Here is a 27051-nt window from a genome sequence, read left to right on the forward strand (position 1 = left end):
GAAGCCAGGACCCCACGTGGAGGGGGGTCTGTAAAGCAGGTTACACTCTGAGATGCACACCCTATCTGAGCTGGGGGTGCGGTGGGGAAGTGCCATGGCTCCTGCTTCCAGAACCTACCACCCCCACATAGGACCACCCCAGCAGCAAGGACCTCCATCTACCACCTGTGTGCTGGCTGAGGCTGTCCTGATATGGAGTAGGTGGCCTGGGGAGACAGGCTGCTAATACTGCTGGGTCTGTGGGAAGAGTCCAGACCTGGACGCCCTTGCAGACGGCCCTTGCATACCACCTCCTCATGGGTAGAGGGCTGCTGCACCTGGTGCCTATGAGCAAGTCAACAAGACCCAGGTCTCAGGACGAAGAACAGGCCAGTCTTCCCCAGGACACTCAACTCAGAGACCTCTGAAAATGCCCCCCCACACACACACGTACACACACACACACACACACACACACACACACACACACACACGGAGGGCCACTCCTCTGACACTCCTACTCTGAGCAGGAAGGGCAGGCAAAAGGGTTAGAGAAGGTGGCCAAAAAGGTAAGAGACCCAGCCTACAGGCTGGCCAGAGAGCAAGCCCCACGCCCAGCTGCCCCCCAGCCCCTCCAGAAGATAGGGGCTGTGCTCCACAGGCTTAGAGGAGACAGCCCTCTGCTGAGATCCTGCCCTGTGCCAAAGTCAGATAAATGTGGGCATCAAAGAAGGAGGGATCTGGGCCAGAGCTAGAGAAGCACCATGAGGTCACGAGGGTATGAGCCAGGCCACAGCCACTCCGCACCTCACTGAGGAGCCCATGAGGGATGGCAGGAATGGAGGAGACACGGACGTGGAAGAAGACGGGGCCTGCAGCTGGACTGGCCTCTGCCCTCTAGGCACCAAACCTGGAAGAAGGGAATGCGGGCTCAGGAAGGTGGGATGTGGTGGATCAGCTGACCTGGGCCTGCTCTAGCCCACAGAAGCCTAACCTAGCTGACATCTGCTGACCAGCCATGACCTAGAGGCTGTGGCACTGGCATGCATGTGTCCACACGGCACTGTGCTGGAGGGGCCAGGTCTGGGCACCACAGCCCACTCAGTGTGGCAGGCCTCAGATGGCAGAGGATGCAAAAACATTCCTTGCAGACCAGCAGCCCCAGAAGGAGCTGGAGAGCACAGAGGGAAGGTCCCTGCCTGGCCCTCTGGGCAATTCTACCAGTGCTACCAGCTGCTACGGAGTGGCCACAGGCACCAGGACACTTGTTCAAGGAAGTACCAGAGCTGTCATGCTCTCTGCCAGGGGCAGACAGGCTAGGCTATGAGCTCCTAAAGGGTCCGCTGCCACACTTGGCTGTGAGCACGCACACGTGGCAACGACGCCCTCCTCTCCACTGCCCTGGAGCCTCCAGCGCTCCTTTGGGGGAACTGGGGCTGTTGTCCCATGTACCAAAAGGCCAGAGCAGAACGTGGCGGGAAGAGAGTAACGGAATATTGGTGGCTGTGTTGCCGTGATGACAGCACTGCTACCAACTGAAACAAAACAAGTCCAAAGATGTCACTGTGGTGTGAAAGTAGTTCCTTGGACACCGGGGGCTGAGGGGAGAGAGGGGAGGAAGGGCCAGGGCTCCCCTGCTCTGTGGTCAGCTCTGCTCTCACCCGAGAATCCCCAGCCACCTAAGCTGGTCATGGTCCTCAGAACACCAACCAGCAGGCCCTCAAGGTCCTCACACACTGGAGCTCCAAGCTCAGAGGCCACTGGTGGGGTGGCCAGGTGGGCTGCTGCAAAGGCCCCAGCATGCACGGAAGTGGAGACAGGGCTTGGGGGACCAAGTTGAGGTGATGTGCTCCCCACATAGGCCAAGCAGCCAAAGGGCTTAGCACCAGGAACTGGGTGCCGAGTGAACCCTCAGTGGACGGGTACCTGTGTACCGGCTCTTCTGCAGAGGACCCAGTGGAGGAGGGTCCCACAGTCTGTGTTTCAACAGAGAAGGGGCCACTGCAGCCACAGGAGAAGACCCTCTGAACACCGAGTCCAAGCTGGGATCCCAGCTAGCCCCAGGGTCTGCCAAGTCCCATCGTCCAGCTCGGGAGTGGGGCTGGGACACACAGACCATTAGATGCACATATCTGTGGGGGCTGCCGCTCTGTGGACCAGCCACTGGCCACCAATGCCCCATCTTTCTGTGACCCCTGCAGCCTCAGCACTGTCCCTGGCACGCGTGGAGCAGGGCCCACACTCCTGAATGGCATTAGACTGAGGCTGTGTGTGCAGCGTGCCCTCACCCGGCTGAGATGCAGCCCGGCAGTTCCCCGTGAAGTAGCTGCCTGTGTGCAACTGCTGGCGACCGCCATGGGAGGCCTCCGCCATGCAGGATGTCCCAAGGACAAAGCATAGCAGCTCGGGACCCATGTCCAGATGTTCTAGGAAACCAACGGGAGGGCTCCCTTGAGCCCCGCCCGCCCCTCCAATGGGAGGGCTGTGTCCTGCAGCTGGGGGATCCTGTCCTGGAAGTCTCTGTGCTCATGCTTCCCAGGAGCACCCTGATCACTCCCAACAAGCAGGGCGGGTCTGCAGAGGCCTGGGAGAGTCGAGCTCGGCAGCCAAGAAAGCGCCTTGCTCTAGGAGGGGAGCTGGGTGCAGCCAGGCCCTCCCTTTCATCTTTTGTCAGCAGGCAGCCACTGCCAAGGGGAGGCCCAGGACCAGGCAGGACCATAGTGTTGGGCCCCTCGGGGACAAGAAACTGACGTGGCTCCCACAGTGTGGCTCTAATTAAGACCTTTGAGCAGTGTCTGTCAGGAGAGTTTAGCCGTCTCCAGAGATGGGTCCCTGCTGCTCAGTCTGACAGCAGGTGAGAGCCAGCACTCAGCTTCCCACACCAAAGGGGACGCCAAGGCCACAGCCTCCACCCTGAGACTGGGGCTGGCCACACTGCTGCTCCTTGGCCAGGTGCGGATGGCTCCACCCAACCTGGGTGGCAGCACAGCCAGGCCACCACCCCCACTCCCATCTTCACCACAGCCTACAGCTGGAGCGGTGGCAGCATGGGGTGGCACCTCTGAACCAGCTCAGCCAACAGGAGCCACTAGGAGGCCCTGAAACCCCCTCAGGGTTCCATGCCAAGGGTGCTTATTCCCTCCTGCCTGGCCTCACATTCCAGAGAGACCAAGAAGAGAAGAGAAGCAGACATGGGAAGAACACAGAAGCCTGCAGACACAAGCTGTCCCCCCAGGCGGGAGCTGGAAGGCCGCCTCTCCTCCTCGGGGTGATGGAGTACACACCACCAAGGCTGCACCACATTCAGAGTCACTGACTTGGGGTCCAAAGCCTAGTCCACGTTCTAGGCGGAGTCGCGGGCTCCTGCCTGTGGGCATCCCCATTCTGAGGCTGCACCCAGCACCCATCTCCTCCATCTGCCCAGGTGCCCCGAGAAGCCAGGCATATGACAAGGGCTAAGCCCAGGGAGCCTGGCATGCATGCACATGCCCTGTGATCACAAACAAGGCACCGCAGGCCCTGGCAGGTACAAAGCGGCCCTTCAAAGGGAGGAAGGAACAGGAGAGTCCTCCAGAGACAGAAGGCTGTGCCTACAGCCCGCTGGCCCCAGCCTACAGTAGAGCCTCGCCCACAGGGAACACCCAGCCAGGGCCTCTGGAGGACGGCCCAACAGGTGGCGCAGATGCACGAAAGCAGCGAAGGTCTCTCAGGGCAGGCTTCTCCCCCTCCACTGTGTGGTGGCCTTATTTCTGACAGTGTGCCCTTCTGAAATGTCCACAGCACTGCATGAAGCCTGGGATGTACCAAAGAGCAGGCTACCTGGCCTCCTCACCTGGGTGAGGGTGGCACAGAGCACTGGAGCCCCCTGCCCAGTGTGCATGCCGGACCAGGAATGTGAGGACTCTGGCCTCCTCCTGCCACCTGTTCCCTGTCCTGGCCAGTTTGGCTCAGCCCAGTTCTCTGCATCCTGAAACTTTGTGCCAAAGAGCCAGGGGCAAGGCTGCAGGTGGCCGTCCAGCAGTATAGACATACCATGGTCAGCAGCCTCTGGAAGGTGCTATGAATGAGCACAGCAACCAGGCAGCAGCCTGGACGGCCACGCGTGACTGCCCAGAGCACCTCCAAGGCCCACAGCAAGGCAAGCTATCTGCCCGCCTCTGCCCTGTGGCCACAGAGATGGCAGAGAGAGAGCAACAGCAGGAAACAGGAGCCGCAACTACCTCCTCCTGAACCCTAGAACCTGCAGAGGGCTGGGAACAGCACAATGGCAGCTTCTGACTGGGTGTGGCCCGCCCTCCCTTGGACCACCGGCTAGGCTCAAAGCCATGGGAAACTCTGCCTGTCCTCGTATGCCAGCAACTGGCCCAAACACTTGGTTGGCAGGACACACACTGCCCCAAGCTGCTGCTCAGTCCAAGCTCCAGGACCCTCAGGAAGCCAGCTGAAGTCACACCCAGTTTACACGCATCCAAGTGGCCATGAGCAGCAGCACTCACCTCGCACCTGCAGCCTCCAGGGACCCCACAGAGGCACGCCCCAACGGACCCAGGGCCGAGAATCGGGGGACCTAGCCAAGCAGCAGGCAGAAGTGGGAGTGGCTGTGGGAAGACACAGGATGGTGGAGCCACCTCCGTTCCCTGACCAAGCAGCCTACAGACTCACTCACCGCAGGGGAACAACATCCACGGGGAGATGACAGGATTCTCTCTCCCAGCCTCAGGCCTGAGGCCGCCTCCCCGCTGCAAGGCCAGAGCTGTGGTTCTGAAAGACCAACGGGACCAAAGGCAGAGCCTGCTCTGGCCACTTGCAGGAACAAAGGGGCTGCTGCAAATGCTCGTTTGAAGCAAAAATGACTCCCTGGGCTTTCATGACTGTGGGCCTGGGCCCGAACCAGGGCCCAGCACCAGGAGCATTTTCTCTGATAAGACTTCTGAGCAGCATCTCTGGCTAGACATCCTCCTACCTGTGGGAAGAATGAAGCTCCAGTTCTAAAGGGAACTGGGTGGAATGGGAGAGGCAGCATCACCCTCAGCAATCAGACCAGGTCTGTGCAGTAGAATCCTGCCCCTCCTAATGGGGCTGTTGGTTTAGTAAGTACCACAGGACTACAGGGGGCTTCCTGCATGTGAGAAAGAAAGCAGGGCCAGAGGCTGAAAGGCCACTGCTTCCTGGCAACCCCTGCCCCACAGCCAGGTGCCATATACCCAGAGGCCAGGAAAGAGTGCGGGCTGCAGCCCTGCTTTGCTGGCATCAAGATTAAATCACTAAAACCAGGTGCCAGGTAGCATGCCTGCAGTCCCAGACATTCTGGAGGCTGAGGCAGGAGGATCATTTGCACCTAGGAGTTGGAGATCAGCTGGGGCATAGTAAAACAAAACACTAAGATTAAAGAAAGAAAATCAAAGAAAAAATAAAGAAAAAGATCAATGAAAACAATCAAGGATCCAACCAAGGACTAATCTGGCTGAGTGCCCCAATAATTGCATAGATCCAGGTCTCCTCTCCCCAGGACTCCATTCCTCAAGGGCTCTGGTTCACCCCCAAAACAGCAGAGGCATCACATTTCAGGAATGAGCAATACTGGGGACAGGAAGACAAGGAGAAAACTAGGTCAATATCAAACAAAACAAACTAAAAATGAGACCCACTGGTCTAGAGCAGGCCACCTCATGGTAATAAGGTTCAGCTTAGCAAAAAGACATAACTATACAACACATATGCATTTGATAACACAGTCTGCAAACACATAAAGCAAAAACTACCAGACAAAATGGCGAGCCACCATGCTGGGAGAGAACAAAGCACGTTCTTATTTCACAAATGGCTGCTGCAGAATGACATAGAACCTCAAGGACATTCATCTTGCAGGAAAGCTCAGCCTCACAGGTCCCACAGACAAGCTTGTTCAGAACAGCAAAACTCAACAACTAACTCAACTGCCAGTCAGGAAGAAAATGCAGACACAAATGTGTCTACAGAATATTCTACAGCAATAAAAATAAATGTACCCACTGCTGGCAACCGTATAGATTAATAAGAGTGAAAAAAGGTACAAATCCACCTTTCTATGGCTGACACTCAGAGGCCTACGGCCCAGGACTCCCACAAAGCCCTGGTGAAGCTCTGTCTCTCTCCGGGCCTTGCCACCCTCCTCTGTTTCAGACCCTCCCCGTTTCTACAAAAGAACCCTGTTTTGTGTACCTTGCCCCGTTGCACATGCCTTCTACTCCCCTCTTTCCCAGAGCCCAGTTTTCCTCTGGGTGGGGTGGGAAAGGCGGCATCACCCTCAGCAATTAGACCAGGGTCTGGGCAGTGGAATCCTGCAGGGACTTCTGCTCGGGTGGCCCCTGCAGACTGCACACACCCCTGCCATGTGTGATGTCTTGTTCAGGGGCCTCTCCACCAGGGACACTGTCAGGAGTCTTCAGAACACTCAGGACAAAGATCGTAAAAGCTTCCAGGGAAAGAAGGCCAAGGCCTCCTTTTTCACACAGCAGCAGCAGCAGTGTCAGATGGTGCTGGAAACAGCAGGGCTGGAAGTTAGAGGGCAACACGGTGACGCCGCCAACCTCCCGGCAAAGATCACCCCAAGTCCAAGTCCCCCGTGGAAGGTAGGAAACCACCTGCAACATGCAGTTCAAAAGCATTTCCCCCTTTCCTGTTCAGGAACCTTAAAGAAAAAACAAGATGACTCTCCGATGGGGGGATACTGGCACAGAAAAGACCGAAGACCGGGGTCCAGCTGGGAGGGAGCACCAGGAGGCCCCCAGGGGACCGTCCCAGTGGAAGCCCAGATGATTGGAGCTGGACAAGGGGACTCCAAAGAGAACCCCAAACTACAGGAAACAAATGGACAATGGACAGCAAAAGGGTATGGTCTGTGGATTTGGGAACACGTCCATGACATCAAAAATGACACAAATGAAGATGTGAGTCCAAGGGAAACAAAACTGTCACGTTAAGAACTGTGACCAGAGCCCAATAATAGAAATCCAGGAACCATCATGCCAAATTAAAAAAAAAAAAAAAAAGAAAATCAACCCACTGGACTTTATTAAAAGCACACACCTGACAGGACTCACACTCAGAGCGGGATGATCTGTAAGTCAGTGAGAAGGACAGGAGGAAAGACCTGCACAGACGCGCCCCGGGAGACAAGGGCACACAGACCAGCCCATGAGAGACGTGTCGCACTGTGAATCAGGAAACAGCTCTAGAAGTGCCCAACCTGAAAGAACTCCGCCCACCCATCAGGGCACAAACAAAGGGCCACCCAGACCTACGTGAGGCCGGCTCAGAAAGGCAGCACCAGAGTCAGGGGTTCAGGAACACAATCCAGCCACACCCACAACTCCACTCACACGACTCCTGGCACTCGCACCTAACCTTGCCACACAGAGCAGATCAGTGGCTGCCTAGAGGACCTGGATTCTGGGAGGAAGGACAGGTCCAACACCTGGCCTCCACACCAGCCACTCAGCTGCCTGAGGCAGAGCTCATGTGCAGTTGGCTGTGCTTCAATTAAACCCCAGTAAGAGGGACACAAGTCACTGGGCCAGGCTGAGTGTCTGTCTCAGCAGCAGAAAGGTCATGTCGTCACCACATAAACAGCACGTGTTGACATCAGCCACGATCGTGTGGATTACACCAGCCAGGGTGAGTAATGGCATAAAAAAGCCAAATCCATATTTTCTACCTTAAGAACTTATTAAATGTCTAAACTTAAAAAGCAATAGCAGCCAGCTGTGATGGCTACGCCTATAATCCCAGCAGTCTGGGAGGCTGAGGCAGGAGGATCACAAGTTTGAGATCAGCCTCAGCAACTTAGGAAGGCCCCGTCTCAGAATAAAAAATGCTAGGGAGCACCCCTGAATTTCATCACTAGCCCCCAAAACAAAACCCCAAAAGCAGCAGCAGCAGCAGCATAAACTTATCTGGTAGACGTGCAGAAGCAAACAGCAAGGAGACACGCAGACATCCAGCAGATGGGCAGCAAGCAGGGAGGACAAAAGGACAAACTTTTTTTTTTTAATTTTTTTTTTTAAAGAGAGAGAATTTTAATATTTTTTAGTTTTCGGTGGACACAACATCTTTGTTTGTATGTGGAGCTGAGGGGAGCATGCTACCTCTTGAGCCACATCCCTAGCCCCCCAACTTCTTTTTAAAGCAAAGGCATGTTGCTTTGGTAAAAGTCCGGCTTCCAGCCAGTGGCCCAGCAACCCCAATGCCAGGTGCATGCCACTTTTATGTCCACACAAGTACTGTTCCACGAAACACTACTCCCAACAGCTGAGAAGAGGAAGCAGCCAATGTCCACTGATGGATGGAGAAACAAAACCGGCCTGTCCACATGGTGGAGTATCATCGGGCCATAAAAAGGAATCCTGGAACATGCCACGACATGGACCGACCTCAAAAACCCGCTCCACGGAAGCAGCCAGATGGACATGGTCACAGGTTGCTCAAGGCCACGGCAGGCAATGTCCAAGAGAGGCAAATCCATGGACACAAACCCACGAAAGGAGGGGCTGCTGGGGCTGGTGAGGGGCATGCAGCCGCGCTCCTTCTCCCCCCAGAGCTGGACAAGAGTCCAGCCTGAACTGGACGTGCTGAAAGCCCTGGAGTGTTCATGATGAACGGATGAACGGCATGGCACCAGCACAGCTGTCAAGACAGCCGTTACCAAAAGAGGACGTTCTGACGGGGGAGCCAGGCAGCACCCCAGCCACTCTGCAGGCGCAGCAGGCTCCACTCTGCAGATGAGCCCAGGAGAGATTTCAACACAGCCCCATGCAGACAGGAAGCTCCCGACTCAAGTCGGAGCCCTGACACCAACCTTCCCTGCTGCCCACCTGGGCCTGCAGTTCATCACCCGCCCCAAGTCCGGCAGCAGGTAGTCCACGAATCTTGTCGTGGTCTCAGACATACCTGTCCCTCACTGTGGGGCTGCCCAGGTCCTGGATTTCCTACAGGCAGATCCTCACTCTCTATGGGTGAACAAAAGATAAAGCCCTGATCCTCTATCACCGGATGAGAAAAACTGCCTCCACAGACACACGGAGCTCAAACAGTGCCTCAAAGATGGCTTCGCAGGCGTTGGGAAGGCCAGGCTGTGAAGGAGGGTACCTTCTCTAAATTCTAGACCAAAACTCCAGTCCAGAACTCTGGGGGACCCACATGTGGTACTGGAGTCGCCATTTCCATGACCTCATGTTGTCCACCTCACCAACCAGCTAAGTCTACAAGGCAGACTGAAGCAAGGTATCCAGCATCCCAAACAAAAGACCTTCTGTCCTCACCTTCCCAGGGCTGCCAAGGGCCCCAGGTCAGCTCTATAACCACAGTGCAAGAGGGTCTCCTCCGAGAGCCATCAGAACTGCTGAGGCCAAGACAGCCTTCCTTTTAAACGCCCAGGTGCCGTGTCCACAAGAGCCCAGCCCCCTGCACGGACTCCTCGTCCTGGTCTGCCACTTCACTGGGCCACATCCACATGCAGCTTTGTTCCGTTCCCCCAGAAAGGTCCTGTGTTTGCATCTGACAACCCAGCAGCATCTCGAGAACACTGGAGGCCACAAGAATCCTGAGCCCTGAAACACAGCAGCAGCAGGCCTGGCGCCTTCACCGGAGGCTGACTCTGTGCAGGTCTCGAGACACAGGACAGGGCAGAGCACAAGGAGAGAGCAGGCGGAGCTGGGAGAACGGCAGCCCTGCAGAGGGCCACGGTGGGGGAGGCAGGCCCCTTCTCAGCACCCCAGCCTGTGAGTGCAGCTGGGGCCCTGCACTAGCAGCAACCAGAGCTCAGCCTGCCCTGCACGCTCACGTCAACCTGCTGCAGTCTAAGCATCTGCACCTGCTGCCCTTGCTGGCCAAACATGAGGACAGGTCCCAGGATGGCAGGGAAGCTTCCACAGACAAGGCAACCAGAAGAAGAAAGTCAGTTCTCTGTGCCCAGAGGCTAGTGATTCTTGGCCAATTTAGGTTTTCTCACTGATCCAAGGCCAACCTGCTGGCCACAACCTGCTGAAGAGCTGTGACCGAGGCCAGACCAGGCCGCTCCAGGCCCACCCCCAGCCACAGCATCCCAATGAGGGAAGGCAGCACACAGCCACATCAACACCAGTGCCCTGAGTCAGGAAGACCACAGAAACTGGACTCCACCCAAAGCCCGGCTTGCACCAGGGCTCAGGGGCCTGCACCCCCCGACTGTGTGAGTGATAGAATGTTCCCAAAGCCAGAGCCCGAAGAAAACAGCCATCTGCCCAAGAACCCCACCCGTTAACACACTGGGTCCCCTCCCTCCCCCTCACGAGGCATGGGCACACATGGCACATGGGGGAATCACACCCCCCGGGGGCTTATACCCTTGTCACTTATTTGCACAGCAGGAGTGATTCTGCAAGTCGGCAAGCACCACCAGCAGAGTACCCTGCCACACCTGCTCACGAGGTTGCCCTTCAAGTTCTGCTGTGCCTGCACACCTCGGCCCAGCCACACTCCTCAGGGGAGAAGGCCACCACTGTGCCCCACGCAGCCCAGTGCACTCGCTTTCCATGGGGTGCCTCTCACCAGCTCTGCAGGGCACTGTCACTTTAATATCTTTTCTTATCTGGTAGATAACTATGACCCCAAATGGAAGAAGGGCCAGGCACAAGACCAGATTCTAGACCCGCTTGGGTACCTCCTACAACTTAGGGATCTCGAGGCTCTCTATGGGGCCCAGGGTCTCACCAAGTTCCTTGGAGCCCTGACTCTCGCTGGCCAGCTCTCCCATCTTCACCAGGGCATCGAAATAGCCTTTGGCAGCGAAGGTCACACCTGAGAAGAAAGGAGAAAGCAGTTACTTCCCACTCAAGGTGCTTGCAGCAAAAACACGGCCACGGCAGCTGAGGCCAACCCCGCCTTGGCCTGGATGTCACCCTGTTGCTTGTTGATGTTATTTCACTCCAATCGTAAGGACTCCTTTTATTTCTTAGAACACAGTGTTCTGTGCAGCTCCAGGGCTACTCCCCATCACGTGCTGTTTGCTGACCGGGAGAAGCTCTGCTGTAAGTGCACTTCACAAGAGCTGACCCTGGGCAAGAGCACCATCAACCTGAAGCTAGGAAGCTACGGGTTCACTCCCAGACACCAAGCCAAACCCACAGAGCGCGAGCCATTTCTTGCTGTTCCTGGATCCTAGCACAAGGCCCAATGGGAGTAGGAGCCACCATTCAGAGCAGCTTCCAGGTACCCCTGGGCACTGTTAAGGCCAGAGATGCCTCCTGTCTGTTACCACAGAAGGAAGGAATGCCCATTTGACACAGTGGGCATGGAGAGCTCAGCCCTGCTGACCTCCATCCCAGGTTGGGGGAGCAGCAGCACACAGAGGAAGTAGCAGTCTAGGCCTTCCTCCTGGTAACTCATGGGACCTTCTCCAACACTTGCTGTGCCTGACAAACTCCTGAATGTGGGGAAGGGCCTGCCCAGGCTGCACAAGGAACAGGGCAAGTCATAGTAGCATAATTACAATTTCTAATCTGTGTGCTAAGCCCAGCTAGGGGCTCATAACTGGGTCTTTGACCACATTTTGCTTATAGTTCTCAATTAAGTGCACACAAGTTGTTCTGTGGCACAGAACCCTGTACAGGATCCTCATGCTTCTGCTGTCTAAGGAGTGGGCTTCTTAAAATAAATGGGACAAAACGCAGCAGAAATCAAGCACTAGGGAGGCCAAGGGCAGCTGAGGTGCTGTGGCTGGCCTGGGTGGCAGAGCTCTGTCCTGGGAGCACTCAAGGAAAACAGGAAGAGGAAGTGGCCCTCCCCACTGTCCACAACCACCAGTAACCTTGCGAGGGACAGCAGAAAGGCCAGAAGGAAACTCACGTCCAAGCATCAAAGGCTGGAGGGTACAAATCAAAGTGGAAACCACAGGCTGCAGCTGCCACTGAGGTGATCAGTGACAACTTCCAAAAAGCAGGACACCTAGGGACAGAATCCACCAGCCAAGGGAGAGCCACACGAGAGTAAGAAAAAAATCCTTCATGGTCTAGGCCACCAGCACCCCAGACGATGGCTTTGAAGAGGGCAGCCCTAGGGGCTGCAACATCCAAGTTCCACGTCCCACCTCCTCAAGGTAGAGCCGTCCTGGACCTTTTGAGTGCACAGGCCAGGCCAGAGGCCAGTAAGGAGTGAGAGGTTGGTGACATTCAAGGCACACAGGAATGAGTTTTGCTTGGAAAATCGGATTGCACATGCTATGCCTAAGACAAGCAGCAAACCTGGCCTGAGACCCAGAGCCTCTTGCCATAGTCAGACTCAGCCCAAAGGCAGTGGCTCTTAGGACACCGTGAGCTCCAGGCAAGTGGCCCTACAGCAGGGGAATGGGACGGCTGACACCCCCAGGAGGCCAAGGGCACACGGCACCACTTCCATGCCCGAGGAGCTCCTCCTAGGGGATGGTGTCCTGAAGACCCTGAAGGCTGGCTCTCCACTTGAGGAGGACAGGACAGGACCCAAGTGCACCAGCAGGCAGCTGTTCTCTGATCTGGGCCCTGGTGGGCTCCTGGGGCTGTGCTGCTGGGCTCAGGACTACAGAGGGACAGAGTGAGGATGAAGGCAGCCTCCCGGCAGCCACAGGAACCCTGCAGCGTGTTCTTCTTTTCTCTCTCTTTGCAGTACGGGGGATTGACACTGGGTTGCTCTATGACTGAGCTACTGCCCCAGCCCTTCATCTTGAATCAGGGTCTAAGTAACCCAGGCTGGCCTCAGACGTGCCATGCTATTGCTATAGCCTCTTGAGTCACTAGGATTACAGGTGAGCACCCCCACCACCACCCAGCTGGAACCACGGCTGTGCACACTGCAGGCAGAGGGCAATTCAGAACATGGAAGCCCTGTGTTTACTGGCCAGTGCCACTGGCTCCAACAAAGTAGGGACCATAGGCCACTCTCCTGCACTCTGAAGGGAGAGGTTCTTCCCTGGCATGGCCCAGTGACCAGGAGACTGTTGCTACTCCTCGGGGAGGGTGGGTCTGCAAACAGCACAACTTAGCCCTGCTGGGTGGAAAGACCAGGCCTACCTAGGACCCAGTGGTATGGGAAACCCATACCCCTCCCTGGGCAGAGGGGATCAGAAGGAGCTGAATTCTCAAGGGTCTAGCACTACTACCCCCAGATCCTGGTCCTCAGTCCCAACACCTGGGGCAGAAGCTGCAGAGTATCTGCTCACCAGGGAGAGGTGGCAGGGCCCAAATCTAGGGCCACCACAGTATCAGTGGCATCCTGTACACCCTAATCCTAGTTTCCATGTCATCCTGAAGCCCTGGGACAGGACCACCCCACCAGCAAGGAGGTGCAGTCACCATGTGCTGGACATATTCAGGGCTCAGAGAGCTACTCCCTCGTTGGGTTTCTAGTTAGATGTCGTTTCTGGAAGACATGGCTCCCCATGGCTTCCACCCAGAACCCAGGGCCCGAGCTGAAATTCGCCTGCAGGTCAGGGATGGTGAGCCCACAGACAGGGGCTGCTGCTCTCTACCTGCCAGAGCTTTCTCGTAGTTCTTCCCCATGGCGATGAAGTTGCGCAGGCTGGGGTTAAACTGCTCCATGATGGTCTGGAAGAGAGCAGAGAGAGTGGTGTCACCAGTGCTGTCCACACATCCCTCTGGGGTGGCCACCCATGGGGAGGAAGTCCAGGGTGGGTATCACTTCCCCAGCTCCAATCCCAGCTCTGGACCTTCCTGAACACCCTCGGGTAAGTGAGCCTGAGCCTGTGTGCACATCTGTACCATTGAGGTGGGCACAGACCCTCGTGCACAGGGTGTCTGCAGAGCAGCAAGGGAATACTCTATGGGCCACGCAGTACTCAGTCGGTACTAAGATGTGTGGCCGCCCAGGCACCATTACCCAGCTGGCAGCGCTGAGTCAGCCCTAGGAGGCCGCCCGCCGGCCACACACAAATGCTCAGCAACGCCCCCCACGCTAAAACCCTAACTCAACACATCAATTACCAAACATCAACTCTGATTAGTACGATCCACAGCCTGATCTGCAAATACCACGCTATGAATAATCCAACAGGCTCCGGATCTGTTTGCCTGACGGACTGCAGTCTCCTGCCAATATCAGCAGTTCTTAGACTCAAGAAATTAGATTTTCCCTGTGAAGGCCAAATAAATGTTTTAATTACAAGGCGTAAAAACAGGCACACACAAACAGAGCCAAATGAGAACTCTACCAGCATAACACGCACGACTACCGACAGCCAACCCAGCCAGGGAGGACCCTGGGAGCAATTCTGAAAGAAAGCCCTGTCTCGGCCACATCCTAAGCCTTCCGGTGGTTTGTCATGCTGGGAGTCTGATCCTTCCTGAGGATAACAGGAAGGGAAGCTGCCTGGCTCTGCTGGGGCGGGAGGCTGTGGGGCCTCCACCCACCCAACCAAAGCCTGTGGGCAGGGGCGAGGGCAACCCTGTCCCAGCTCCAGTCTAGGCCGCAGGACCCGCGGGGCAGGTGAGGAGGGCATTTGAGGACAAGAACACCACTTTACACCATGGGACCTGGCTCCAGGAAATGCACTGACACACGCTCCACCTACCTTCCTGAGGTATGGCGGCACTGAGACCTGTGTTCTTGAGGACAAGGGCTCAGCTCTGACCCACCCCTACATGCTTGCTGTCACAGGCTTGCTGTCCCCTCCTCACTACACCAGAGCCCACCCCTCAGCAGCAGGGACACCTGCACGGGTATGGGCACAGACCTGTGCCAGCCCAAAGCCCATGTGCACAGCGAGGATGCAGCAGCCACCCAGCCTGCCAGTGCCCCACAGATCCGGTCTCTGGAGGGAAGGCGCAAGGGGGCATACGCAGAGGCAGGGCCAGAGGTACTCAGCAGCAGAGTGAAGACAGGAAGGAAAGCAGGCCTCCCCAATTGTGGTAGCTTCCCCCAGGCAGGGCAGGAAGCTGGGGGTGGGGGGAGGTTGAGCAGAGGCATGTCAGTCAGCAGGCCGCTCAAGCTTTAGTGGAGGGCCCAGGTGGACACTAGGAGGCACCCCAAGAGGCTGCTCAGTCCTGATTAGGAACAGGAGGAAAGGCAGTTCCAACAGGGCTGGATTCCTGAGCACTGCACACGGAGCACTGCCATGTGGACACAGGTAGGGTGAGTGGAGGGGAAAGGGTGGCCACACGCAAGCCTCTGGTCTGGGAGGGCAGGTGAAGCGTACTGCACACAGGATGGGGACCAGGGTCTGCACCAGTGGGATCCAAGGGGTGCCTGGAAACGGGCAGGGATACCCCACGGGCAGTGGGATGAGCCATGTGCAGTGTCTGGGGGCATGGGCACAACAAGTGCTTCTAAGCATTTTGGGAGGCAGTGGATGAGCTCTGAGCTCCCAGCAGCAATGTTCAAATCCCGCCCCCCCAGACCCAGGAATGCAGAAAAACTCCATGAGTGGGACTGCCGTTAGAGACAGGAAAAAGTGTGGCGCTGACCTGGCAAGGGTGCATGTGACTGATCACGGTGTTCTGGTGCAGGCTCCTGCACGTTCACCTGTGCACACGTGTGCACTGACTGCATCAGACATGCTTCTCACTGGCTGAGACTGACAAGTCTGAGAGCTGGCCCCAGAGGCTTCCCTGCTCACAAGACCCCAAAGAGCCTGGCTCCAGGCTCATGGCCCCCATGTCTCCTGCAACCCCCGGGGAGGAAGAGAGACCTAACCCGGGATCCTGAGCCCTGTTAACACCCTGAGTGACAGGAGAAAACACAAGAGCCGCCCAGGGCCTAGACAGACAGGTCACTGAGGTTTCACTTCCTTGGTGCAGCAGCTGAGCTCACACACAAGGAATGTGAGGAAGTGGGCAGGGCGGCACGGGTGCCAGCCAGGCCACCTGAGCATACTATGGCCTCCATCTGCTGAGGGACCAGCCTGCCAGGACACACAGGTGCTGCCGTCTCAACCTGGAGGTGGTGGCAGAGGCAGATACCCTCAGCTAACATTCCGAGAGGGCTTGACCTTGCTGAGGAAGGCAAACTCTTCCTCCCAGCTCTGCACACTGATACCCAGGCCTGGCCACAAGAGTGGGGCTTTTGTGGAGCCATGTCTCAGTGCTCCTGGTGAATGTCACCAACCCTCATCTGGGTCATCCATCTCTTGGCAATCATGGGAGGGACCCAGTGGTTGGTGAAGGGACCAACCCCTCTGGGAGGAATCCATCTCTGGTAAAAGGACATTTTTCTGAGCTCCCAGGTCCATCCTATCTTTCTAGGGCTCACAGAGACTATTTTAAGCTAGTGGGCCAAGCTGTCCCCATGAGAAAACCAAGACGTGCCCATCCACCCTCAGAAGCTGAGTGGAGGCTCCTGCCCCGCCTCACACAGCCCGGAGGGGTGAGCGCACGCCAGGCCTGCCCTCCCTGGCTGGCTCCCAGGCCAGCGGCCTGTAGAGTGTCCAGGGGTACTTACAGCTGGCAGGGGCTTTAGAGTATACCTGGGGTTCTTGTGAGGGGACCATGGGGGCCAACGAAAGTGGGAGCAGCCTCACCTCAACTACCTCCTCCCCCGGAAAGGATGCCAACCCCACAAGGAGTGGTGTGGAGGGCAGCCAGAGCAGCTGCAGGACTGCCAGGGCGAACTGCACTCAAAGATCTGTTTTCTTTAAAAGGGGAAAAAGGCAACTCCTGGGATTCCACTGGGCAGTCTAGAGGGTGACCATCTGCCAAGCCAATGAGGACAAAGAGCAGAGAGCAGCTACCCTCACCTCCCCCTACTTGAGGGAACAGGGAGAGGGCCAGAGTATTTACAGAAAGGAGGTACGCCAAGGGACTTTGCCCTCGGGCTGCGGCACCCAGGTCTGCAACTGCCAGCCCAGGATCCTGGCCACTCTTTGGCCTTGGCTCCTGCCACAGTCCCCCTCCAGCACTACCTAGGAAGACCAGTCACTCCTAGTAAAGGACACAGGGGGTGTCTGGCCACCTCTCTGTGTGCTGTGCTTGTGTATGCCACCTGCACGTGCAGCAGGGCTAGCCACAGCTCCTCCTCATCCAGAGGACACTCACAGAAAAGCGGACATTGGAGTCTCCCTGGCTGCCTGGGGTCCTCTCCAGATCCATTTTACAGGTGGACAAAGTAAGGGTCAGGGTCTTAGGAAGCCTGTCCCCACCCTAGTTCCTTGTAGAGCCAAGTCCTGCTTCAGCACTGGGCCAACCAAAGGGCCAAACTCACCCCCTCCTCAATGGCCCCAAGGCAATCCCCCAGTAAGTCACACTCCAGTAAAGTCAGAAAGAACAGGGAGGGTGGGGCAACAGGCTCCTCTTCCAGAGGCCAGTGCTCAACAGCTCATCCCAGGACGAGGGCCTACGCCTGCCCACCTGCTGCCAGCAAGTACTAGCTCCTACTTCCCAGGAGCCCAGGGCTGCCCACCATCACTCCCATCACTGCTGGATCTCAGCAAGAGAAACACACACAAGCTTCCAGGCTGCAGCCCTAGGGAACCTTTCTAGGTCTCCCATGGTGCCACTGCCCAGGTAAGAGGGTTGTGCAGGCAGACACAGACCTCATGGCACCCCAGTCCAGGTTTTCCCAGAAACTCTACCCAGGATTCCAAGGCTCCCATGGAAGGGTGGGCAGGACAGGGACACACAGGAACTGATGATGGAGCCCAGCCTGGGAGCCTGTGGCCCACGCATCCAGTGCATGGGTGGTGTATAGACAAGGCTCTCCCTGGAAGACTTCCCAGGGCTCACTGTCCTCGGATACAGCCTCAGTCTCCCCACTGTAGGAGGTTCAGGCAGAGAAAGGGTGGATCCATCATCCATGGGACCACCTGCTGTGGCCTCTCCCACAAGGAGCACTGACAGGCTCAGGATCCTGGGCCAGGGTGCTGTTCACAGTACAAGAGAAACTCGTGTGTGTGTGTGCGTGTGTGCGTGTGTGTGCGTGTGTGTGTGTTTTATCTTATTCTAAAAACTGGGGGGAATCTTTATTTTTATAGTACTGGGGATTTAACTTAGGGGTATTTTACCCCTGAGCTACATCCCCAGCCCAACTTTTTATTAAGAGATGGGTCCTGGGGCTGGGGATGTGGCTCAAGTGGTAATGTGCTCACCTGGCATGCGCGGGGCGCTGGGTTGATCCTCAGCACCACATAAAAATAAAATAAAGATGTTGTGTCCACCGAAAACTAAAAAATAAATATAAAAAAAATCTCTCTCTCTCTTTCTCTCTCTCCTCCCTCCCTCCCTCTCTCTCTTTCTCTCTCTCTCTCTCTCTCTCTCTCTCTTTAAAAAAAAAAAAGAGATGGGTCTTGCTAAATTGCTGAGGTTGGCCTCAAACTTGCAATCCTCCTGCCTCAACCTCAGCCTCCTGAGTTGCTGGGATTGTAGGAGTGAGCCTGGCAAGCACTGAGGGCTGCCTAGAAAAGGGAGACCTTGAGCCACACCTCACCTGGTTACCCTCAGAGAGGTAGGAGTGAGAGTGTGTGTGTGTGTGTGTGTGTGTGTGTGTGTGTGTGTCAGAGAGCAAGCAGACGCACACGTCCAGAAAGAACAGGGCCTTTACTGTGGGGAGGTGTGTGAAGATGGCAGGAGCCTAAAGGTTCCAGAAAAGAGCACGGCAACCCAAGTGGAGCTCCCCTCCCTGCACCCTGCCCCTTCCTGGCCAGCACTTCAGCCTGTGTGATAGCAGGGACCCGCTAGAGCAGAAGGAAGGCCCCGGCAGCCACACTGCCATGCAGTGCTCTCCAGGGCCACCTGCTGTGTGTGAGCCCCAGTCCTCAACCCAGGCGGAGCAGCCTCATAAGTGCTCTGAAGCGGCGGGTACCAACGCCAAGAGACCGGCACCTTTCTGGAGAAAGACACCCTGACCACTCTGAAGAGAGAGGGCTGGAGTCCCCACCCCCGAGAAAAGGGAGGTCAGGGGCCACCGGGCTTGCAAGGGCAGCTTCAGGGCCTCAGGGAGGTAGGCTGGTTTCAGGGAAGATGGATGGGTTGATGGCAGAGCCCAGGAACTTCTGAAGCCAGGAGGCGGACCAGCAGGGTGGTGGGGATGGGTGCTATGCCACACCTCCAGGCTCTGGCAGGGCCTGGGTAGGAGACACCTGCTGTGATATGGTGGTTCCTTCTCAGCTCTGGTGCCTCCTCTGGAGAAGCTGCCATCGTTAATAAAGAAGCTCCCCTCGTCTCTGGCCAGGTGCCTAGACGTAACAGTCGGGAGCAAGGTGAACTCTATCAGCAGAGGTCCAGGACAGGTCCTCCTCCTGTCCTCCCTGCCTGCCCCCACCAGCTGGGTCTGGGAAGCCTAGGAGAGAGACCACCCGAGGGTGCAGCAGAGTCCGGGATGAAAACCACAGGAGACTCAGTTCTGGAAAACTCTCCAGCAGGGCCTGTCCACAGACCCCTGCAGAAGGTCCACCATGAGTGTCACACAGGCATTCAGACTTGAGGCCCCCAAAGTTCTGAGTGCCTACTTTCCTTTCAGAGGCCTCTGACACCTACGCTCCTGCACCCAGTTTTTTCCAGGGGTCTAGACCTCTCATGCATGAGGTCCTCAGGGGAGGTACCTAAAGGAAAAGCCACACCCAAGGCCCTGAAGGGCAGTCACCTGAGTCAGGCCCCACACACGGAAATCCAATGTAGGCACAGGCTGAGGGGTTCAGCTGGTGGGTACCAGGTGAGTGAGGGTGGAAGACGGGCCTCTAACTCCTGCCCTACTTCAAGAGCAACCTCCACAGGAACTGGACAACATCCATCACTCCAGTAGCCACAGGGAAGCAGGGGCCAGATATGGGACCAAACAGCCTGGCCATGACCTTCCTGTCTGAGAAGCATAGCCTGACCGTCCCAACCCCCATGGGAACAGGACCCCAGCAAGCCTCGCAGACTCCCTCCCCCAGGGTCCAGCCACACTGGCCTGGGTCACAGACTTCACCCCTGGGAGTTCTGCCTGTACTGGGGAGGTGCACACTCAAACCACTTTGTGGATAACCTCAAGTTGAAGCCATGCTCCCAGGTTGAGTGCTGTATGATGACATCACAGCATGGGCACTGGAACCCCACTTTCATTAGATGGGACTACAATGTAATAGAAGTTGGAAGGGATTTGAAATAGGATCAGTAGACAGGTCACCACCATTAAGGCAGACAGCACCTAGGACAACCCTCCTACACCAGACCAGCTCAGTGTACCTCCACAATGGGTCAGAGGGTGGGATGGGATGAACTGCGTCCCTCCCAAAACTTGTGCTGAAGCCCTAACCCCAGCACCTTAGTGACAGTACCTGGAGATAGGCTGGCCTCAAATTTATGATCCTCCTTCCTCAGCTGCTGGGATTACAGGCCTGTGTCAGTTCCTGGCTGGAGACAGAGTCTTCAGAGCGATCAAGAGTCACCAGGGTGGCCTCTAAGCTAATCTATTGGTTACCTTAAGGTCAGGACACAAACACACGAGGACCCAGGAGGAGATATCTGTCTGCAAGCCAAGAAGAGAAGCCTCAGGAGGAAGCAGCCTGGCCACACTGAGCTCAGGCTCGGGCCTTGGGGACTAACAGGACAAACTACTGTTTTAGCCATCAGTTTGGGGCTGGGTTCTGCAGCCTGAGATGACTGTCACTGGGCCATCCTTCCATTGTGGAGAGGCCCCACAATCAGTCCTCCCGTCACCACTGATTACACAAGGGTCCTGGTGACTGCTTAGCTATGAGGACAGCCAAGGCCACTCACTGAGCTGTCCTCCCCACGAGAGAACTGGCCAGGTTCTACAGGGTCAGGATCACTGCTGGGAAGGGACTACTAATGAGCAACCAGAAGGCAGCCCTGGAAGGCTATGGGATGGTCTGTCCCCACACTGACCTCGGGTCAAGGCTCAAGAGTTGCTGCCACACACAGCACACAGGACCCTCTGTACCCAGGAATGGGATGGCCGTCCCCACCTCTACTGACCGTTCTCTGAAGAACTTTCCATGCCACATGCTGATAGCCCTGGCCACAACTGACCCAAAACTCTATGTACTAGAAAATATTCTATCCTCTCCCTGAACTGCTGGTGAGAAACAGTGACACAGGAGCGAACCATCTTGCCTGAAATGCCAGGGGCTGCTGCAGCACAGGATGGAAGTGGCACCCAGGGAGCCAGAGCCTAGAGTCCAGCCTGGTTCAAATCCTGGCTCAGCCACCTATCAGCTGACCAGTGTGGAGATGCTACTTCATGTGGGAGGCTCCCACACAGGTCCCCAGGACCCTTCATGAAGCAGGTGTGAGGATAACTAAAGCCACGTGCTAGGCCTGGAGTGAGCAGCAGGGAGACCCTCCGAGATAGCCTGCAGACTGCAGAGTCCAGCCTTTCTCGATGACGTTCTGCCTCCTCAACACAGAGCCAGCCTGAGAGGGCGGTAACATGGTCCAGGCCCAGGTGCCCGACTTCACAGTCTCCTCCCTGGGTGGGATTGGGACTCCTGCCTCTGGTCTGACCCCAGTCAGGGCTCCAATCCTCCTACCACCACCACTCCAAGGAACATCAAGGCCCCAGACCCCCAGTCCAAGAACAGGATAGACCTTCCATGGGCAATGATGGATGGGAGCAGTGGACGGTAGGCCTCTTTTACCAAAGATAGTCATCCAGGTCAAAGGAGGTCAGCAGGCCCCTACCATAGGCAGAGAAGAGCCAGGTATGTGGAGGGGCCCAGTCCATCTCTGCCTCCACCACATGCTGTAGGATAAAAGCCCCATCTGGAAGCAACAGGGCTCCTCCGCCTGCTACGGACAACTCCACCCTGACCACATGTGGCTCCAGCAAGACAATGTTCTTCTGAACAGAACTCCAGCTCCCAAGGTGGGCACCGTCTCCCCTCAACATCCCACCCCATCCCAATGCCAGAATAAGGATAGTTCACAGCAGACACCTATAACGTCCCTGCATGTTACAATCCCTACATCTCAACACTATCACCAGCAGCAGTGAGACATGTGGGTGGTCACCGGGACAGGTGTCCGTTCCTTGTCCTTTCAGTCCACAAACGCTGAAGGACCACCTGAAGAAAGAGAAGGTCTACTGTTAGCTGAACACCTTCAGCTCATCAAAAAAATGCCAGGGACAAGAAGAGCAGAACTGGCTTCCAGAGGCTTGGAAGAGAACTCAGGGCATTTTCCATCAACTACTCCAATGGACTCGGGTAGTGTTAGGGACTCCCAGTTGCCGACAGCCCTCTGATAAAATGTAGCTCAGAAGGCTCTGACTGCAAATGCAAAATAGTTTTGGCAGAACTCTACCCATTGTTTTAAATATTTTTTCTAAATATTTTTTTTTTTTGGGTAGTACTAGTGATAGAACCCAGGGTCTTGCACATGCTAGGCAAGCATTCTACCACTGCGCTATAGCCCAGCCCCCAAATAATTCTGAAGGGTCTATTTCTGCAAGTATTAAATAAAAATTCTAAGCAAGAAGGAAGCACTAACTGGGCCTTGGTGTCACTGGGGTCTTTGTCTCCAGGCTTTTTCATCTTGGCCTGCACAACTCACATCCATGCCCCATGAGACAGGATGGGATTGACCTTGTACAGGAGAGGACATGAAGATGGCTTCACCAGGTCCTGTGGCCTCCAGGGACCCCAGAGTCATCCTATGGCCCAGCAGTGAGATTCAGCCAAGGTCACACAGACAGGGAACAGGGGGAAAAAGCTGGGTAAGGTTTCTTCTAGCAGCCCCTGCAGGAAGAGTAAGGACCAGGCAGGCTTTCCAGGGCTCAGCTCACAACCCAATCTGGAGCAGGGCAGAGGTGGCTCCTGCAAGGTGGGTCAGAGGGAGGAGCTGAGACAGGGTCCTCAGGGAGCTGGCCAGGGACATCAGGCACCAACCACTCCTCAGCAGAAGTAAAGGCTCCTGGGCTGGGGATGTGGCTCAAGCGGTAGCGCGCTCGCCTGGCATGCGTGCGGCCCGGGTTCGATCCTCAGCACCACATACAAACAAGGATGTTGTGTCCCCTGAAAACTAAAAAATAAATTAAAAAATTCTCTCTCTCAAAAAAAAAAAAAAAAAAGAAGTAAAGGCTCCTGCTCCCTGAGGTGGTGGCCACACAGAACCTCAGCCTGCTCCAGGTTCCCAAGGTGAATCACTGGACACCAGTGACTTGTGCTCTAAAGGGCCTCTTCCCACCCTCTCCATGCCGCCCTGGCCACTCTCGTCCTACTTGGGCTTTCTGGTCTGCCTGACAAAGGATGAATCACAAAAGCCCCCAGGCCACAGCAGGGCAAAGTGTTTCCCATTAATATCTTAGCCTGCTTTGGCCAGTCTTGCACGTGGGCCACATGTCCAGGGAGCCGAGCACAGCTGAGCCACTGCTCGACAGCTGGAGAGAGCAGACCTACACCAAAGGTAGATACTGATTCCAGTATGACCTCTCCAGAGATCTCCCTATGGAACATGGAACTCCCTCACCCCCAAGTACTGACTGGTCTCTGCCAGGCCCTCGGTGTCAGTGAACCCCTGGGCACCAAGCCAAGTGGGTCCTCAATTTGCAAACATGGGTCTCAGGGATACACTACGTAGCAGGAGAAGGACTCCATGTGAAAAGCCTGGTACACCCAGGCTACTCCTTGAGGACCTGCTGCTAGGGCCACTGGGCACAGCTCAGAGGTGCAGCTGTGCCCGTCCCCCTCCCCTACCCCCACTGTGGAGGCCCCTCCAGTCATCTTGCAGCTGTACAGGCACAATCAGAAGCCAGGAATGACTCAGAACTGAGGGGTGGCAGGAGGCTGGAGGAAGGTGCCAGCTCGGTCCACGCCCGGCTGTAATTACTCCAGGCGCAGGCAGCGGATCGCAGCGCAGCGCTGTGCGGGGGAGGCTGACAGCCACTCTGCCGCCCTAAGTGCAAGCCTTCCAGGGAGCACAGGCTTCTCCACCATGAGGCCTCAAGGAGCACTGCTGTGACGGTGGGGCAGCACAGGCAGGTCCTGGCCCAGCTGACCAGCTGAGAGAGAAGACAGAGCCAGCCACCAGTGAGCCAGGGCTGGGGCTCCCCATACCCAACCATGGCCTGGGTGTCTCCACCTCACAAATGACAGCCACAGGCAATGCCACTCAAGGGTAGCCAAAGGGGAGAGAGCAACATGAAGCTGAGAGGGGACACATGGTACAGGCCAGACCTGCCCCTTCCCACTGTTCCTGCAGTGACACTGAGTACTCCCTGAGCAGGGCCCAAGCCACCACCAGAGCGAAGGGTGATCTGGGTCTCAGTGGGCCTCCTCATGCTCCTCAGCAGCCAGGTCGCTTACCAGCCTTTCCTGCCAGATCTGGCTGCCTGGCATTGCGGGGCCTGGACCTATGGAAGCTTCAGTCCAACAATAAGAACACAGCTTCCAAAGTACCCACCTCTCTGTGCCAATGGTGCCCCATGAAAGCCCAGAACACCAGCTTTCATTTTGACCTTGAACATCAAGGCCAGTCAGCCCCACTGATTAAGCTGAACTCCCCAACAAGTCACTCACTCGAGGCAAGAGTCACTGGGACAGTAAACACAGGCAAAGCACTCCCCCAACCCAGGCCAGATGTTGCAGATGACTATTCTCCATAGCCCCAGCAGCCCAGTGACCACCCAGGCACATCCACCAGCACACCAGAGACCGAGTGCCTATGAGCCACAGTCAACACCTATAGGACATGGCGTGGGGACAAGGGCTATAGAGGCTGGTCAGCTGGGAGAAGCAGCCTTTGCTGCCCTGGCTGCTCCACAAAGGGGACGGATCCAAACGGCCATAGCTCAAATGCTGGTGATATGCCAGGCAACACGTGGTAACAGGTGCTGCAGGGAAGAGAAGTGCAGGCTGCTCTGTTCCAGACTTGGCCATCCTACTAATGATGGTATCGCAGGGGCTGGCCCCAAAATTGCCTCTAAAATACACACATAGCACCACATACACTTGTACTCATATGCTCATGTGTGCACATGCACACACATCAGAGCTCCACTATCAAATCAGTACCTGTCACTTCACCACCTCTTCCGGGGCCTGCAATGCTTAAAAAAAAAGGGGGCAGACCCCACTGGGGTCTGAATCAGTTGCACAGTCCCAGAGGCCCCATGCTGCCCACAGCTCCCTAAGATACCCACCTGAAGAAGCGGGTGGGATGAGCTGGGCAAGTGGATTCCTTTCTGCTGATTGCCTGTGCCAGTACTGGCCAATCACACCAGCTCCAGGAACCCTCTAGCACCTGCTATCTTCATAGGTCAGCTGCAACACAGCCAGGCCAAATTCCTACCAACAGCTACAGGGTGAGGAGAACAATCAGATGGCCTCTGGTGACCAGCCCAACCATGCTAACCCAAGGCTCTGGCACCACACACCATCAAGAGCACCTAGGGACTTGCCCATGCTAAGCTTCTCCCCCACCCTGCCACATCAGAGAAGGCAGACAGCACTATCCCTAGAGAAGGTGCTGGAACTCTCACCCTCAAGAGTCACAGGTCACCCCATGCTTCTCTTGAAACACAAGACTATGAGAACACAAGAATCTGACCATCTTTCCTGGCCCTACTGGGATTGATAGCCAGGTGCTAAAGAAACCCCCTTATGCATGCAGGGACACTTTGAGCACCCCACTTGAGGGAAGGCCCTTAGGTATCATGCTCCCTGAATTCTGAATGGTGCACCAGTCATCCAGTGGCAGTAGACTCTCCACCCCTGCCCCAGCATGCTGTTCCTAGATCCAGAGGCTGTCAGGACTGGCCCTGGGCTCTGCCTCCTGTGACAAAGAGGGAGGGGCCTTCTTCTCTTCACTCTCTTGTTCTCTGCAGGGCCCAAGGCTCTGAGGGGGAGTTCCCAGTGGACCTCAGGAAGCTGTCTTTGTTTTTTCTCCCCTTCATCTTCCATGAAATTCCCCGAGGACATGGCTCCCAAGGGAACTGAGCCACCAGGAAAGAGGTCAAAGTCTGTGTTATGGATTCTTCCAGGAGTAAATCAAAACTGTACATTTTATTCTCAATTTTTAATCAGCAGGGTCAAGGACAAGCTTTCTTTGCCCAGGTAGACACCACTTAGAACTGCAGTTGAGGCAGCGAGAGGGCCACGGCAAACAGCTGAGCTGCATCGCAATGACTCTGAGCAGAGCCACAGCTTGGCCTTTCCAAGAGGCACTGCCAGCACTTCTGCAAGCGCCAGGTCAGGACCAGGACCAGCTTCAACAGGAGCTAGAGTCAGTGTGTCCCAGGAGAGCACAGAGCCCTTTGGTGCCTGACCGGCCCAACCGGCCCAGATCAGCATATGGGTGGCTTCAGCTGTCTCCTGACAGTGCCTCCATGTGGGCTGGGTTTCTACCTGGCCAACATGCCAACATGCCCAACCTGTACTAATACTGTCATGGCACTATGGGCTCCCCAAAACACAGAAAAGTTATAGAGCACAGGACTGGAAGACTCGGAAGTCAGCTCCAGAGGGTAGTGAGAACCACCTACATACAAAACCAAACCTGATACTGTGCAGCGGCAGTAGAGCTGGTCCCTGGGGCAGAAGCCCCCAAGAGGAACAGCCTCTCAGACACCCGCAGCCTGTTTGTATCCAACACACAAAATTCTATTGAGATCTCATCACCACCTCCTCGCTCAAGAAACACCAACCACTAGCCCACCAAATGCAACACACAGAACTTGTGTACTTATTGTGAACCCCAAACCTGCTGGGCTACAGCCAGAGGGGTCCCTAGTCTTGACAGTTTTTCTGCCACTGTGACAGTTCTCACTTCAGATGTCCAGATGAATTATAGCTGCACATGGGTAAAGCCACAGAGCTGTATCTGCAGACTGTCTGCTCCAGTGACCAATACTATTAAGGATGACTATGGATCCCCCACAGGATCCAAAGCCAGAACAAAGCCAAACCATGCACCCTCCTGAATCTCAACATTAAAGTTCCTGTTTAATGGTTTCAGCATAGAAGCGAGGAAAAAAGACTGGCCAGCAATTCTCTTCTACCTCCTGCAATAATGAGCAAACTGTAATGGAACTAATGACTAATAATTTAATAAACCTCCCTCCCTTCACAGCATGTGCTTCTACAGAGGGACAAGGCCAGAAACATATGCCACAGATTCTACATGATCCCAAACATAAAAC

At 55.9% G+C, this 27051-nt stretch overlaps 1 protein-coding gene across 3 annotated transcripts in view; it reads right to left on the reverse strand.

Annotated features, from left to right (window-relative positions):
• The window catches only part of Baiap2 (BAR/IMD domain containing adaptor protein 2), a 65130-nt gene that overhangs the window by 36541 nt on the left and 1538 nt on the right, over nucleotides 1–27051 (reverse strand). For all 3 annotated transcript variants that reach the window (XM_005332641.5, XM_078041476.1, XM_005332642.5), the window contains exons 2-3: nucleotides 13496–13571; nucleotides 10708–10794 (exon numbers count right to left, since the gene is read on the reverse strand). In XM_005332641.5, the coding sequence (XP_005332698.1) occupies nucleotides 10708–10794; nucleotides 13496–13571 (163 nt within the window). The remainder of the gene's footprint in view (nucleotides 1–10707; nucleotides 10795–13495; nucleotides 13572–27051) is intronic.

Source organism: Ictidomys tridecemlineatus, chromosome 3 (genome assembly GCF_052094955.1).
Source record: "Ictidomys tridecemlineatus isolate mIctTri1 chromosome 3, mIctTri1.hap1, whole genome shotgun sequence".
Lineage (NCBI taxonomy): Eukaryota > Metazoa > Chordata > Mammalia > Rodentia > Sciuridae > Ictidomys > Ictidomys tridecemlineatus.